The sequence below is a fragment of the Triticum urartu genome, chromosome 2A, assembly GCF_056163025.1.
Source record: "Triticum urartu cultivar PI428250 chromosome 2A, HENAU_Tu73, whole genome shotgun sequence".
Taxonomy (NCBI): domain Eukaryota; kingdom Viridiplantae; phylum Streptophyta; class Magnoliopsida; order Poales; family Poaceae; genus Triticum; species Triticum urartu.
Window position 1 is genome coordinate 754,103,083 of NC_141874.1, and position 12,059 is coordinate 754,115,141.

Genomic DNA, 12,059 nt, shown 5'->3' on the forward strand with positions numbered 1-12,059 from the left:
AGACTCTCTTCCAATGAAGATGAAGGAACGTCTAGTAAACTGACTTGCGGTCTGGTTTCCTTGACAATGCTAGCATACATACCGCTCGTACCTCTCTGAATATCATTAACCACTCCTTGGCAATCTGATGCTACAACAATAACTGTGCGACCTAGATCAAGCCCATCATCATCTAACCAGGTGTTCGTGCCATGCCAATGAAAACTTACTTTGTGCACCTCGGTAGGGAATTTTTTATCCCGTTGCAACGCACCGGGGCATGTTTCCTAGTACAACATAAAGAGAAGACTAGACTATCGACATGCACACACATAGCTACTTTAGTCGCTCTGTGAAAACCGAGAACAAAATTACAACTACTTTCTTGGATTAGTGCATAGGTTTGTAAAAACACTCTTTTACAAATTTGTGCCAGAAACCACTGATTTTCGGTCTAATCTTTTGCAAAAAAACACTGATCGGTCTACTTGGACATTTTAACTGTTATTATGACATGTGGGGCCCATATTTGATGATGTGGCATGACAATTAGTACCGAGTATATTTGCAGAGGCAACCTTCAATTTGAAAACAAATATGCAATTAGGCCCTTGCCATACCCAACTCAACCGTACTCCGCCGGCGGCCATCCCCCGCTCGTGCACTATCACCCACACCGGTGCCCCGGCTATGGCGGAGCTTACCGGTGAGGGTTCCTGCCTGGCTGCGCCCTTGCTGTGCATTGCTGCTGCTGCTTGCTCGCCGTCGTTGCTGCTTGCGCCCGTTTTGCTCACCGGCGTGCCGCTGCTTGCTCCGGTGATGCGCGCCGCCACTAGTCTTCTTGCTTCGGTGATGTCAGCCTCCACTAGTCTTCTTGCTCCGGTGATGCACGCTACTGCTCGCGAACATGCTGGGTGCGGCCGCTGCTGCGTGCGCCTGTGTTGCGCCCCGCCGCTACTGCTTGCTCCGATGCCACCATCATTGCCGGGAGGTTGCAGCCACTCCGTGCGCCGGCTGTTGCACTGCCGCCATGCCTGAAGGAGGAGGCAACGACCGTTCTGTGTGGTGATTCGGAGGTCAGAGCCGCCGCTAGCCCACCACCCCATGCTTCCAGGAGCAGGGCGCCGGCCGACCCGTGCGCCTCGGCCGTGGCCGCCGACCTCGACCTAGACTAGGTTGTGGCTGTGGCGGGCGCGAGGCTAGAGCCGCCGCTGCCTAGCGAGGAGGCAGCGAACAGCTTGGCCCAGGTCGCGGCGACGGTGACCTGTGGGAACGGCAGCGGGGCCTGATCTCGATTGGATCGAGCATGGAAGGAGGATTTCCTTTTTTTGGAGGGAGGGTTCCTTTTGAAAAAAAACCAGTCTAACATTGTCTATAGTGAACGTTATGCACCAATGTGGGCCCCACATGTCATAATTGCGGTTAAAATGTGCAAATAGACCGATCAGCATTTTTTTGCAAAACATTAGGCTGAAAATCAGTGGTTTCTGGCCCATATTCGTAAAGGGGTGTTTTTTGCAAACCTATACGTCAATGTGATGGTCTTCTGCAATTCACTCTAAACTAACCTGCCAGTGCACTTCTACATGGCCAACTTGATAGTATTAACCTGCCAGCCGTCTCTTTTGGATACTAGCAGGTCAATGGAAGACTTCAATATCACTGGAGCACAATGGAGCAGTTGGCTCGGTATAATCAATCTGAAAGACAAATACAAGTTGGAAAGCATCTCTTTTTTCTGCGGGGTAAGTTGGAAAGCATCTAACCTTTGTATATACAGGGCAGCACAACTGAGCAATAATTGAGATTTCCCGATTATTCCATGGTGACAATCTGTGGAGAAATAAATGCAACTAGCATGTGGTTTCTTGAAAGCATCCAAACCATTCCTCTTTTTTTCCCCTGGGATTCAAACCATCCCTCTAACGAACCCCGCTCATGGATTACCAGCTACGACACACGTTACCTGAGAGGTGAAAGCCACGAGCGCCCACAAGCACCACTCCACCAGCAGAGGAACAGAACTCCGGTGTTCGACTCTCCACCTCCAGCCGGCCTGATGACGTCTGTGGCAGGTGATGCGATGAGGAGGAAGACGGCGTGTGTCACCGGAGGTGACGGATATATCGCCTCGGCCCTCGTGAAGATGCTGCTGCAGAAGGGATACACCGTCAAGACGACAATTAGAAAGTCCGGTTAGATCCTCGATCGCTCTCTATTGTGAATTTGTGATGTGATGAACCCTGAGCTGACAGGCACTGTTATTTGTTTTTTGGATCTCAGATGGCATGGAGAATCACCCCCATCTCAAGGACTTGCAAGCGCTCGGTCCCTTAGAGGTCTTCCGCGCCGACCTGGAGGACGAGGGTAGCTTCGATGAGGCCGTGGCCGGCTGCGACTATGCCTTCCTCGTCGCGGCTCCGATGAACCTCAACGCGGAGAACCCTGAGGTAGAGCCTGACCAAACACTCTGTACTAGGGTCAGATTTGATTATGGAAAAGGCACTGTTTTTAGTTGGTTATATCTCATGGCAGAAAGAAGTGATCGAGCTGGCCGTCAGCGGAACCCTTAACGCAATGAGGTCGTGCGTGAGGGCGGGGACGGTGAAGCGCGTGATCCTGACATCGTCAGTGGCGGCTGTCGCCGGCCGGCCTCTGCCACTAGGAGACAGCCATGTCCTGGACGAGGAGTCCTGGAGCGACGTTGAGTACCTCAGAGTTACCAAGGCCGGCGGCTGGGTAGGCATGCACATTTTTTTAGTACTTCCGTTCCTTTTTAATTTTAATTAGGGCGGGTAGAAATCTGTCAAATAATGTGAATGTGATGACGTGCTTGCGTGCCGTATCACAGGCCTACAATGTCTCAAAGGTGCTTATGGAAAAGGCGGCGCGGACTTTCGCGCAGGACAGCGGCATCAGCCTTGTTACGGTGTGCCCCGCCTTCACGGTTGGCGAGGCGCCGGCGACGATTGTCCACACCAGCGTCCCCGTTATCCTTTCTTTGCTGACTGGTGAGCCTGATACCAAGTCAAGATGCAACGATAATTAAAAGGGACCATCAGAGACTACTAATTCATCGAACGACGTGTGTGGTGAATGATTATCTCAGGTGACGACGAGAAGATTCGCAGCCTGGAACTCATCGACAGGGCGTCTGGCTCGATCCCGATGATCCATGTCCACGACCTCTGCCGCGCAAAGATCTTCTTAGCCGAGGAGGAGGCTGCGTCAGGAAGATATATCTGCAGCAGCCTCGACACCACCCTCGCGGAGCTAGCCACCTTCCTGGCCGCCAAGTACCCGCAGTACAACGTCAATACCGACAGGTGTGTGCCAACATCTATGGAAACACGGCAAGTTCCGATGCTCTCGATCGTGATTTGTGAATATATAGCTTGTATGTTTGTTATCAGGTTTGGTGGTCGCCCCGAGAAGTTGAGAGTCTGCATTTCGTCGGCGAAACTCGTCGGGGAAGGGTTTGAGTTCAGGTACAAGGCGTTGGACGAAATATACGACGACGTCGTCAACTATGGAAGGTCCTTGGGAATCCTTCCGTACTAGCAGTTTAGTGATGAGCCTCTGTATTGGTTGGTTGGATGTCGGAACCAAGCTAAAGTTCAAATTTGCTTATACTAGCAAACACTGCCCGTGCGTTGCTTCACGTCGATTTTAATCCATGTATATTCTTTTTTTTTCATATACTGAAATGATCAAATACATAGTGTAAATATTTGTACACCGAAGACAACAGTAAGGTGAACATCGAGGCAGCACCGTGATGCCAAATAAACCAAATTTGCTGGGCCGATGCGAGTTCGAGGAGTGCTCTCCGCAAATGCCGCGGAAGGAGCGTACCAACGTGCAGGTGACTCAGTGTTCCTGTTTCTGCCGCGCAAGGAGAAGATCAAAGGAGGCGTGGCTATGTTTGAAAGAGCTTGTTGAGCATGCTGAGTTTGAAGGAGTTCGGCTGGGGTCCACCGGCAGGTGTGACAATATTGGCGTGCAAAGAGTCTTTTTTAATTTCCGGTTGTGTTGTTTTTATTTTTTCTGTTCAGGAAAAGTGGGTCCGAGTTGTTTAGGGTTTCTGGAGTCACCCATATAAATAAAGGGTTGGCTGCCGGTCATTGTATCCTTAGGTTATGTTTTGGCCATGGCCGAGTAGTCTTGATTGACGACTCTCTAGGCCGAAGAGCTAGGGAGGCTGATGTGAGCATTGGTGACCGGGGACGACGCGGATGTGACGCATATGCCGGTAAGGACGGAGCCGACGCTTGTGATGAGGAGTAAGGAGTAGAGGAGAGCAAGTTGGTTCAATCACGTTCGACCGATGTGGTGCCTGTATTGGCAGCTTGGATCCTCTGCAGTGCCACCATCCTTCTCCAAGGTAGCTAGCTTTGTCGTGTGCGTCGCCATATACTACGTCAGCCTCATGGCCCGGATGAAGCGCCTCGTGGGATCGGCCTCGTCGTACGCGTCCTTGTTCAGCAGCTCCATCTGCCGGCCTCGGTATCTACCTCCTCCCTTCCTCATAGTTTGAGCCAATATTTATGGGAAACGTACTAAGAGTCAAGGGAAGGGAAGGCGGCGATGTAGAGTTGGACTTGAACTGAGAGTCTGTATCTTGAAAGGGAGACGCACGGAAAAATATCACATGGGCCACAAGATGGCAATGGGCCCGAAACCCGCATCCACGCGGGGTTTTACCTTAAGGTATGGTGATGGACGTCTTTCTAAATTCTAACCCCGCAGGGCTGTGCTTCGGTAAAATATAAAACCCGGCATATTTCAGGGTTTCGAACCCATTTCAGCAGTACCTAAGCCCAAAACCCGCCATACCCAGTCAAAATACCTAACATCCACCGATTTCCACCGCCCGAACACCTTTTGCGGCAGCGTTCCACCGAGCCGCCTCCCTCCACGCCTCCTATCGTTAGGAGAAATATGCTCCTTTTTTGCTGCTGAAGTTCACGTGACCCAGATTAGATCGATCGCTAAAGACATCAACGAACGACCAAACCAGAAATCGTATTCACCATTGACGTATGAAGAACTATGAAAGGTTGTTTCTCCTTTTAAGAAAAAAAAGAAGGTGGATTGACTTCAAGCATATCAATGTTGTTATGGTCCCAAGAAGGACGACTCACTTCGCATGTGCATTGACTTCAAGCATATCAATCAGGCCTGCCCGAAGGATCATTTTCCTCTCCCTCGCATCGATCAAATTGTCGATTCAACTGCGGGGTGTGAGCGTTTGTCTTTCCTGGACGCCTATTCCGGATACCAGATCTGACTGTATGGACCCGATTTGTCTTTCCTGGACGCCTATTCCGGATACCAGATCTGACTGTATGGACCCGATGAGATAAAAACAGTTTTCATCACTCCATTCGGGTGCTTTTGTTATGTCACAATGCCATTCGGTCTCAAGAACGCTGGGGCCAAATTCATGAGGATGATTCAGAAGTGTCTGCTCACTCAAATCAGTCGGAATGTGGAAAATATACATGGATGACATTGTGGTCAAGCCGCGCAAAGGTTCCGACTTGCTGACTGACCTTGCAAAACCTTTGCGAACCTGAGAAGATATGATATCAAGCTTAACCCATCAAAGTGTACTTTCGGAGTTTCTGGTGGAAAGTTACTTGGCTTCCTCGTTTCCGAACGAGGGATCGACGCGAACCCAGAGAAAGTTTGTGCCATACTCCGGATGAAGCGCCCTGCGCGCGTGCATGATGTCCAGAAGCTTACTGGTTGTTTGGCCGCCTTGAGTCGATTCATTTCTCGCCTCGGTGAAAAGGCATTGCCTCTTTACCGATTGATGAAGAAATCTGACAAGTTTGAGTGGACTCCTGAAGCTGATGCAGCGTTTGCAGGTCTCAAAGCCCTGCTTTCCACCCAGCCGGTGCTCGCTACCCCAATCAGCAAAGAGTCTTTACTGCTTTACATTGCAGTCACTGGACAAGTTGTCAGTACAGTACTCACGGTCGAGCGGGAAAAAGAAGGAAAAGCTTATAAAGTTCAGCGCCCAGTATACTATATTTCTGAAGTTTTAACTCCATTCAAGCAAAGATATCCACATTATCATAAGCTTATTTATGAGATTTACATGACCACAAAGAAGGTTGCACATTATTTCTCTGATCACTCCATTACGGTCGTCAGCGACGCACCATGATCAATTAGCTATTCATTCAGTCTTAGCCACACTAAAAAAATGAATCGTTACTGCAACGCAGGTTAGGTAAGTCTAAGTTATTATCTGCATTGTACTCATATTTTTCTTAACAAAGTTGACTTGCACCACATCCTCAAAATGAATCGTTTCTACATTGCAGATTAGGGAAATCTACGATCTTGTCTGTTGTTTACTGTTATTTTTCCTAACACAATTAACTTGTACCATAGCCTCGGATGTGTTCTTATTTCAATTCAATGACTACTACTCTCTCCATTTCTTTTTAGTTTGCATATAAGGTTTGGTCAAAGTCAAATTTTATAAAGTTTGACTAATTTTGTATTAAAAAATATAAACATTCACAATATGAAGTCAATATTATTAGATGCATCATGAAACATATTTTCATACTATATAATTTTAGTGTTGTAGATGTTCATATTTTTTTATATAAATTTGGTCAAACTTTATGTAGTTTGACTTTCACCAAATCTTATATGCGGAGTAAAAGGAAACGGAGGGAGTACCTCATATGCACTAATTGCTTCTGCATATAAATAAACAAAGCATCTGAAAAGAACCCTACCAAAATCTGCTTTATTCCATATCCAGCCAGGACACCCCTGATTTTCTTCTGAACGATCATTGACCATTTAATTTTAGATGCAATCTTCGTACCTTTGTGTCCAGCCCGGTGTTTTTGGGTCCAGCTGCTCTATGGAGTGCTCTGAACATTGAGCCCTATCTGCACTTGCATGCTCCGCACCGGCCTCTTCAAGACAGATTTGGCAGTCGGCGCTGGAAGCCACCGGTGCTGGCAGCTCAACCTCGGCGGGGGCGATGACCAGGAACCGCACAGGCTCCATCGTGCCGTTGTTATCATTGACCTCTTCTAGCAGTGTCCTAGTTAATCCACACAAATTTTTGGGGCAACAATATCACGGTCAGTGGCGAAAACTTATCCCAACCATGCAACTGAGGAGTTCATCGAGCAGATTCTAACCTGTTTATGGGCTGTCTCAAGAACTCCATGGCCACCGGAGCACCTGCGAGTTCGCTGGACTATGCAATCGCCTTCGCCGCGGGAGATTTCCCCACCGCTTCGCCTCCTGTGGAAGAATGCTAGATCCAACTTCATTGCCCTATCCCCCAAGCGGCCCACCTAGCACATTTACTGTGTGGGCTGCCGGCGCTACTAGATCTGATCCACGGATCAGGACGCTGGCGACATCTCGAGCCACGGCTCAGGCTCGCTCCGTCGACGCCGTGCAAACCCCCGTGCAGCCAGGACCCATCCGTCAGGTGTGTATATGGTCGTACGTATATTGGAATTTTCCTGTCCCACGTGGACCCGCAGTCTGCCAGCTTCATTGAGTTCACCGAATCCCAATGCTATTTTGGACGGGTGTGGGAGCTCGTGATCACATACTCCGCGTCCTGTTATAAGGATCTTATTTTGGTGACATTGTAAAAAAAAAAGAGAAGGTGTGTGTGACGTAGTGCACACTTCATCGAAAATCTTTCCCTTCTCTTAGCCGATCCGGACCTTTTTTTTGAAAGGAACACATTGTATTCCATTACATTAGAACATTTTGCATATCGCCAACAATAACATCGAGTACAAATTCTGGAAAATTACCAAGCCAAGTCTCAGAGCAGTCATTTTCCATGCCTAGACCATGCATAGCTAAAATGTGTGCTGCTCTGTTACACTCTCTTTTACAATGTTCAAAGCTTACAACAATCAAGCCTACATGCATCTGAAATTTAGGATCCCAACTTTGATAAATCATACTCCGTATTGGTGATTGCCTACTTCAGCATCATGTAATCCGTTTTGAAAATTACCTGCTGGCATCCCATTCTGATCACAATATTTGTAGCATGTTGCAGGGAAAGCGCTTCAGCGTGTAGCGGGTCAGATACATGCTTCAACTTACCCGCACCAGACACTAGTAGCCGCATCGGTTACACTAGAGAAGGGTGTGCGTGTACCAGTCGCGGGTTTGCCTCTCTTGGCTTAATACATACATGCCAGTAAGTGACTAATCTTTTTGAATTTGCATTGTTTTTTTGTTTTTATATTCTCGCATTATTATTATTTTTATTTTTCACAAATCATGCAGACCCTTTGAGAAATAATTGCAAGTACGGAGATTCCCCTCTTGCAACGAGAGGCATCCTTATCCTTGTTTTAGCACAAACAAGGATAATGCAATTTTTGTATCCTTCTTTGTGCTCACCATGTGCGGCTTGTGCACGACAGTGCTGACCGAGTGTGGAGAAATGTCCACATTCCTTATATGAACCCTTTGGAACATACCTTTTGTCACAGAGGTAAAGATGCAATCAAGAAAAACTGTTTTCCTACATTTGTGTATCCTTCACATTTATATAGCTAGCAATTGATAATTTTGTAATGTATGAATACTTGGTGTATGACATGTGAAATAACGAAATACAATTGAGATTTGATACTGGATGATGTGTGTTCTTGATATATGCATGGTTTGTAGCTGGTGCAAAGGCTACAGGCATGGTCCTGCAAATTCCAAATGTGCGCAATGGTTCTGTAAACACACATGATTGAGTTCAAACTAAACATTTGCGATAATACACCTGTCACATGCGACCAACTTCGTTGAAGCGTGTGCGACTACACCCAAGCACACACGTGTGGAATAGAGAAACCATGTTTGATTGGTAGCCTGGTAGGTTATCCCACACGATTCTGTTACAACTTCCATGTGCAAGGAGAGACCACTCGCACACGGTTTAGGAATTTTGTGTAATTGACTACCCCATCGCCCACTGATTGCGATGGCTATGGCAATCGTGTGCGGTTTTCTGATCTTTACAAGTGATTGAAATCGTCCGGGGAACTGTCGTCCAATTGAGACATTAGCTGTGTAAGTTGGAAACAAAAAAAAAATTGACTTTTTGGCATGTATTTTTATTAGTTGTTGATTCGTTATGCCGTACTTGTTTTTTCAAGTTCCATGATAGTTGAGCTTGAATTTTTGGTTGGTTGTGTGGGTCTTCTTGATTCAAACGAGGGGAGAGCAAAATAAAATCAAACAATTTTCAAACATGTGTCCACATCATAGGTTCGATATCACATACTACACATGTAGTATTGCCGAAAAAATCACACATGTTCTAATCTACAGACGATAGTATAGAATTTATAATAGATAGTCAAAACAAAAATTGGAATGAGTTGTACGGGTAGTTTTAGTACTTAACAGACGATTTGAGTGGCATTTATTCAGTCTGAACATTACAAATAGGCACATGATCATATATCACAAATAATTGGATCACTTAGTGTTGCGCAGTAGCTACTGCCATACAGTCTGACAACCATGAAATTTAATCTAGCCCATAGTAACATGAAAAATAGCGTGGTCCAACAATTTTTCCATGAAATTCTCGTATTCCAATATTGGTATAAAGGTAAAAACGCCACACGTAATAGACCTTCTGGAGTACAGGATGGTGGATTTAAATCTCCATAGCTTTGGAGCATAGGTGTGGAATAGCTCTGAGGTGCAGGTCAGAACTTCTGCGTACAATTAACCCAAATTTCTCGGACATGTCCACCGACTCCGAGATGGCCCCATCAGGCAGCATCCAGTCAAAGTGATAGAGAAAGTTTGCCAATGCCATCTCAAAAATTGATGAGGCGAATGTTATCCCAGGACAAAGGCGTCGCCCGAACCCGAAAGGAGTGAATTCGAAGCATGTCCCGTTATAATCCATGTTACTGTTCTCAAACCTCTCCGGATTAAACTCTTGAGGATTGTTCCAGTATTGAGGATCCTGGGAAATTGCGAAGACATTAATGTATATATTCGTACCTTTAAGCATGTCATAACCCATAATTTTGCAGTCCTCTTCATTCGTGCGGTTAAGTAGAGGAGCAGGTGGATGCAATCTAAAAGTTTCCTTGATGACCATCCGCATGTAGTGGAGTTCTCCAAGGTCACTACTGGCAATGATAGCTCGATCTGGACCTAGTACCTCACGGACCTCCAATTGTGCCTTGGCCATAGCTTCTGGATGATTGACGAGTTCCGACATAGCCCACTCTAAAGTGGTTGAAGTGGAATCAGTAGCAGCTCCAAACATGTCCTGGATTGAATATATATCAATCATCATTATTTTCAAGAAATGCTACTCCCTCCGTTTTATAATAAGTCTGACAAGTTCGTAATAAATCAGTGGATACTTATTATGTACCGGAGGAAGTATTAATTATGTAGTGGATATTAAAGTTTTAATAGTCGATCGCGTCCTTGTTGGGGATATTTATAATGATTGACCGAGAATTGTAGGATTTCACACACATACAAAAGGTCAATTACTTCTACTTTATGAAGTGGAAGAGCACCCTGCCCTCCTGTAAAGGTGAGTAGAGTACAAAAATTGTGTGCCATACATATATTAACTGATTTATATTTTAACAATGATATCCGAGCACAATTATCTAGACATAAAGTTCAACCATGAGTATATATATTTGTTTTCTGAGGGACCTAGCAAGGATCCTAACTACATCAGATGCGTGATTCTGCCCAGACGTACTGATTTCTTAATTAAGATGCGATCCTAAGTCCTAAGAAAGCACATGCATGTTAGGTATAGCACCGTTGTCATGAGATGGCAATAGAAAGTAAAGTATATACTCACAAACAAGACGGTGGTTATCATCTCTGTGGTTAGAGGGGAGTCCAGCGAGTCCTTCTCCTGCTGTGTGAGCAGCACGTCTAGCAGCCCCTCGTCGCCGGTGCCGCCGTTACTGGCAGCTCTCACGGCCTTGCGCTCGTCGATGATGTCGGTGATGATGCGCTGCATGACATCGCGGCTGCTCTTAACGCGGTGCTCCTCGCTGCTCAACCACCGCACGAGCCTCGAGGATGGGAAGAGGTCGATGAGGAAGAAGCCTCCCAGCAGGTCCATGATTTGGTTGGACGCGTGGATGAAATCCTCCTGCTGGCTGAACTTGCCGCCGAAGACCGCCCGCGCCACCACGTCGTTGCTCAGCGCCGCCACCTTCTGGCTGACGTTGAGGGTGGCGCCAGCTGACACTGTCATGGAGCGGAGGAGGCTGCCCATCTCCTCAGCCCTGACGCTCTCCATGCGCCTCACCTGCTTGGAGCTGAGGAGCTCCGTGACGCACACCTTGCGCATGTGGCGCCAGTGGTCGCCGTAGGGGGCGAAGGTGACGCCCTTGCCGCCAAAGCCGACGATGTCCTGCATCCCGGTGGTCCGCCGGTTCACGAACCGGAGGTCGCTGCCCTTCATCATCTGCCCCAGTGCCTCCTTGCTGGAGACCACCACGGTGGGGATCTCGCCAAGCTGCAGGTACATCATCGGTCCGTGCCGGCGACACAACTTTGTCATGGTGCGGTGTGGGAGGATGCTGACGACGTGGTGGAGGCTGCCGATGATGGGGAGTCTCCATGGCCCCGGAGGCAGCGGCTGCTTCTTACCACCGGAAAGCTTGAAAAACCAAAGTGCCAGTAGCGTGGATAGTGCTATCAAACTAAAGGTCAACCACCCCTCCATCTCCATGATTTGCATGGGAGAAGCTCGGTGTCCATCAGCTTAGTAATATAGCCATACTACCATCTTCTGTATGGCTGGCAGAAGAATAAAAAAATCATGCTCATGGGCTAGGTTGCAGAGCGGAGCACGCTGGTGAGTTGATGTGCAATATAATATCACGTACAGTACTATCATGTTAATTAGCACAATATATCATATCACGTACTAGGTTAATTAGCATGATCATGGCCGCCACTGCTTTGTCTCTGTTAGACAAGTGGATGGACATGGCAATGCCATATCACGTTAATATCAAGAGAAAACTACTCTTCCATGTATTAGATGATACCCCGCA

General features: G+C 47.2%; 2 protein-coding genes across 3 annotated transcripts; one reads left to right on the forward strand and one right to left on the reverse strand.

Moving 5' to 3' along the window:
• The first annotated feature begins 1,717 nt into the window (after positions 1-1,717).
• LOC125534569 (anthocyanidin reductase ((2S)-flavan-3-ol-forming)) lies at positions 1,718-3,727 on the forward strand. Of its 2 annotated transcripts, XM_048697760.2 has the most exons (6): positions 1,737-2,174; positions 2,263-2,429; positions 2,515-2,718; positions 2,831-2,990; positions 3,089-3,305; positions 3,393-3,727. In XM_048697760.2, the coding sequence occupies exons 1-6, from the start codon at positions 1,802-1,804 to the stop codon at positions 3,538-3,540; spliced, it is 1,269 nt and encodes a 422-aa protein (XP_048553717.1). In that variant the 5' UTR covers positions 1,737-1,801; the 3' UTR covers positions 3,541-3,727. The 2 variants fall into 2 exon arrangements, with proteins under 2 accessions (XP_087401602.1, XP_048553717.1); XM_087545476.1 differs by having other exon boundaries at positions 1,718-2,174; positions 3,089-3,727.
• Positions 3,728-9,457: 5,730 nt separating this feature from the next.
• Positions 9,458-11,782, reverse strand: LOC125534568 (desmethyl-deoxy-podophyllotoxin synthase). Its single transcript, XM_048697759.2, has 2 exons — positions 10,847-11,782; positions 9,458-10,288 (listed from the first exon to the last, which is right to left on the reverse strand). Exons 1-2 carry the CDS (start codon positions 11,738-11,740, stop codon positions 9,659-9,661), a joined length of 1,524 nt encoding a protein of 507 aa, XP_048553716.2. The 5' UTR covers positions 11,741-11,782; the 3' UTR covers positions 9,458-9,658.
• Positions 11,783-12,059: the final 277 nt, after the last annotated feature.

What these genes read in the sequence shown, in the direction of transcription:
- LOC125534568 (XM_048697759.2), bottom strand. Translation starts at nt 11,740, where the DNA reads ATGCAAATCATGGAGATGGAGGGGTGGTTGACCTTTAGTTTGATAGCA. An exon ending in TGATAACCACCGTCTTGTTT is followed by an intron (nt 10,289 to 10,846) that starts GTGAGTATATAC and finishes TATTCAATCCAG; the next exon opens with GACATGTTTGGAGCTGCTAC.
- LOC125534569 (XM_087545476.1), top strand. Translation starts at nt 1,802, where the DNA reads ATGGTGACAATCTGTGGAGAAATAAATGCAACTAGCATGTGGTTTCTT. An exon ending in GACGACAATTAGAAAGTCCG is followed by an intron (nt 2,175 to 2,262) that starts GTTAGATCCTCG and finishes TTTGGATCTCAG; the next exon opens with ATGGCATGGAGAATCACCCC. An exon ending in TCAACGCGGAGAACCCTGAG is followed by an intron (nt 2,430 to 2,514) that starts GTAGAGCCTGAC and finishes ATCTCATGGCAG; the next exon opens with AAAGAAGTGATCGAGCTGGC.